The following is a 3,717-nucleotide window of genomic DNA, read 5'->3' on the forward strand; positions in this document are numbered from 1 at the left end:
GACGCCATGATAGACAGGATGGACCAATACATCTCATTCCCTGCAACCCACGCAGAACTGCTACAAACCAAAGCGGACTTCTACCAGATGGCACACTTTCCCCAAGTCATCGGTTGCATAGATGGCACGCATATTCCGATTTGCCCACCAGCGGACACCGAATACATATACCGCAATCGGAAATCGACACACACCATCAACGTGCAGGTGATCTGCAATGCCAAGTGCACCATCACAGACCTGGTAGCAAAATTTCCAGGGAGTACCCATGACTCCTATATATTCCAACAGAGCGGCATATATGCACGGCTGATGGCTGGCGATTTTGGAGAAGGATACCTCCTAGGTGAGCCACATCATCAGACCCCCATAACACATGGTAGGTAGGTGTAATACATGTATGCATGTGTCTAATGTGACCCCTTTCTCTTCCAGGCGACAGTGCATATGCCCTCCGCTCATTCATACTCACCCCCTACCTCAACCCCTCCACACCCAGCCAAAGGAGGTATAACCGGGCCCACATACGCACCAGGAATGTTGTGGAACGGACCTTTGGCATCTGGAAAAGTAGATTCAGATGCCTGCACAAGAGTGGAGGTGCAAGGCAGTATACCCCCATCACCTGCTGCAAGATCATAGCTGTATGTGCAATGTTACACAACCTTGCGGTCAAGAAGGGCACTGAGGTGGAGTTGTCTGACTACGAGGACTATGACGACGACGAAGCTGTGCCACTGACACAGCCAGCTGGGGTGTGTACGCCATGTGATGGCAGATACAGACGTGAGGAGATCACTGAGAACTATTTCTGACTGAGTACAGATGCAAAGACAGCTAAATGTTGCTTGGAAAATAAAATTTTTAATAGTGATGCACCACAGTTACATCACTGAAGTGCATTAAAAAATGGAGTCTGTCAAAACAAATAAAGTCCAGGGTCCTGGTATGATCATCCCCCCTTGCCAGCCTATTTTTTGGCCCGCTTTCCAGACCCACTGGGGTGTCCCCCGGCCCCCTCCGAATGGCCTGCAGCATCAGCGGATCGCCTGGTGCTCCTCCTTGGCTCTGATGCAGCGCTGGCCGGGCTGCTGCGGCTGCTGCTGTCTCCAGCATCACCCAGGTCCAGGGCAGGATTGGAGGCGGCGTTTGAAATTAACATGGCCTCCATGGCCGTGGTGATTCTGGCCATCCCCCTGGTCAGCTCAGCCGTTTGCTGACTCTGCACCGACTCCTGATTTGCGCTTCGGATGCACAGCTGGGCGGTCGCCGATGCAAGGCGGGCCATGGCCCGGTTGAGCACCCGGGCATCCCTCCTGCGCGCAACCTCATGCTCCTCCTGCCTGGCAGAGGAGTGGGTGATGGCAGTGGTCAGCCTGCCCAACCCTGCTGCCACCTCCTTGTTGCTGTCCACAACAGCCTGGAACCCCTTCACCAACTCCCCCATCTGCAGGTTGTGCTGCAGGAGCTGGCGTTGGCAGGCCATGGTGGATCTGGCCTGTTGGCGCTGGATTTTGACCATCTGGCCCTCCAGGCCCAGGAACACACTGCCCTCCCGTGCTGGTGCAGCAGTGGTGGTGGTGGTGGTGGTGGCACGGCGTCTGGCACTGCTGCCTCCGGCCTGCTGAGTGGGCTGGGGTGCCACTGGTGGTGGTGTGGTGCTGGCCGGTCCCGGTGCCCCTGCTCCCAGGACAGGTAGGACGGGTGGCAAGGCCACGGTTGTGGCAGGAGCTGTTGTCGGCGGAATGGTCTGCCTTGTTGGGGAGTTGCATGGTGAAAATTGCAAGGGGGGTGAGCTGGGCAGTACTGGGGAGTGCACTGCCTGGAAATCAATCACCAGGACTCCCTCCATTCCAAGCCCTGTGGTGTCTCCTTCCTCATCCTCATCCTCCTCCTCCTGGCCAGGCTGGCTGGTGCTGGGCCCTGCCACTGCAGTAGTAGATGTCGAGGCTCCCTCTGCTGCCACAGTGGTGCTGCCTGATGGTGCCCCTAGGTACAAAGAAGCATTTGTAAACTGAGTGCCGATGTATTACAGGCAGTACAATTATGGCATTCCACATGTCCTTGCATCTCCTTACACCGTGTCACACTGTTTCCTGTCTTGTGATTCTGCACTGACATATCTGGCTAACTTCTGCTGACTACATGTACCATGATGCTTGTCTCTTGTATGTTGGTGGCAGTACAGTGCTGGTGTTTGCCTATGCATTGTGTCTAATGGGGAGGTGTCTGGTAGGGTGTGTCATGATGCGCATGCTTCTTACCTGTAGCTGTGGCCATCGCAGTGCTGTCCAGGGTCCCGATCCCTACGATGCTCGCCCTCTCGATGGTGCTGGAGACAATTTCCTCCAGCTCGGTGAGGGGTGGCGCCGGGTTCTGGCCTCCTCCGGTGTGTCCAGCCTGCCTCTGGATTTCGGCCAGCTTCCTCTTCGTGAGGCTGCGGAGGTCGTAGAACCTTTTCTTTAGTTCCTCAATGGACCTGGGGGTGACTCCAGCAGCATTGACCTTCTGTGCGATGTCGGTCCACAATCTCCTCTTCGTGCTGTCTGGCACGTTGAGGGACAGCCTGCCAAAGAGCTGGCGGTGCACCCTCACCACCTCCTCAACCAGCACCTGCAGTTCTGTGGTGGTGAATTTGGGCTTCCTCTTTTGGGAGGACTTCTGGCTTCCTGCCTGATCTGCCATTCTGCTGTTGTTCAGTCTGCAACCTCCTTCTCCCACTGCTGCTAACTGTGTGTTGGGCTCAGGCAGGCTTTCCAGTAACTTCTAGCAACTTCTTAATTGTCTGCACCTGCCAGGGTTGCCACTCCCTGTTTGGGTGGGGGAGGGGGAGCCACCTCATTGGCTGAATCGCCTATTGCCGAATCGGCTTTTACCGATTCGGTATTAGCCGAATCGGTAAAATCCGATTCGGTATTATCCGATTCGGTAAAAGCCGAATCGGTTCATGCAATGCATTCCTATGGGCTTTTTCGCCATGGGTCTATGATTGCCGATTCGGTTTTTACCGAATCGGCTTTTACCGATTCGGTATTCGCCGATTCGGAACTATCCGATTCGATGAGAGCCGATTCGGTGTTTTCCGATTCGTTGTTGGCCAAATCGGTAATTTCCGATTCGGAACGAGCTGAATCGGAACGTACTGATTCTCATTACCGATGCCGACCGATTCGGTTTTCATTCGGTATTTTTTTCCTACATATCGTTTTCCGATTTCAGAACACCGATTCGGCCCGCCTCGGTATTTTGAAATCGGAAAATCGCGTTTACCTACATCGGGCCCTAGGACATTATCCCTGTGCATTTGCGTCATGATTGGGCAATGCTAATACCCTTAAATCGTATTTTCCGTTCCGAACCCTCGGACTCCATTTTGTGAACGGCATCCATCTTGTGCCTTGCCCTCATATAAGTCAATTGATTAAGGTCGAGCTTGATCTGAAAGGACATGTCCACCTTAGCTGACTTCCCCATGACCTGGCCGAACTGACTCTACCGCCTCCAGCCAAACCTGTTTGGGCAGCCCCTCGCCCAGTGGCCGAATGAGATAGCATCAATACAGAACATGCCATAAACCATTCACCACCTACAGACCATGTTTTCTGCACACATACACCTGTCCATGTTCCTTGTTTATGGCCAGTTTTATGACAGAGGAGGTGCCCTGTTCTATTGGGGTTTTCATCGATATCTGATTGTAATTCCGGGCTGGGCTGG

General features: G+C 53.9%; 1 protein-coding gene across 1 annotated transcript; it reads right to left on the reverse strand.

Annotated features, from left to right (window-relative positions):
• Positions 1-765: 765 nt before the first annotated feature.
• LOC147702656 (uncharacterized) lies at positions 766-2,712 on the reverse strand. The gene is made up of 2 exons (XM_086928816.1): positions 2,265-2,712; positions 766-1,989 (listed from the first exon to the last, which is right to left on the reverse strand). The coding sequence occupies exons 1-2, from the start codon at positions 2,683-2,685 to the stop codon at positions 971-973; spliced, it is 1,440 nt and encodes a 479-aa protein (XP_086784942.1). The 5' UTR covers positions 2,686-2,712; the 3' UTR covers positions 766-970.
• Between the last annotated feature and the right edge of the window lie 1,005 nt (positions 2,713-3,717).

This window comes from Lissotriton vulgaris, chromosome 7, assembly GCF_964263255.1.
Source record: "Lissotriton vulgaris chromosome 7, aLisVul1.2, whole genome shotgun sequence".
Lineage (NCBI taxonomy): Eukaryota > Metazoa > Chordata > Amphibia > Caudata > Salamandridae > Lissotriton > Lissotriton vulgaris.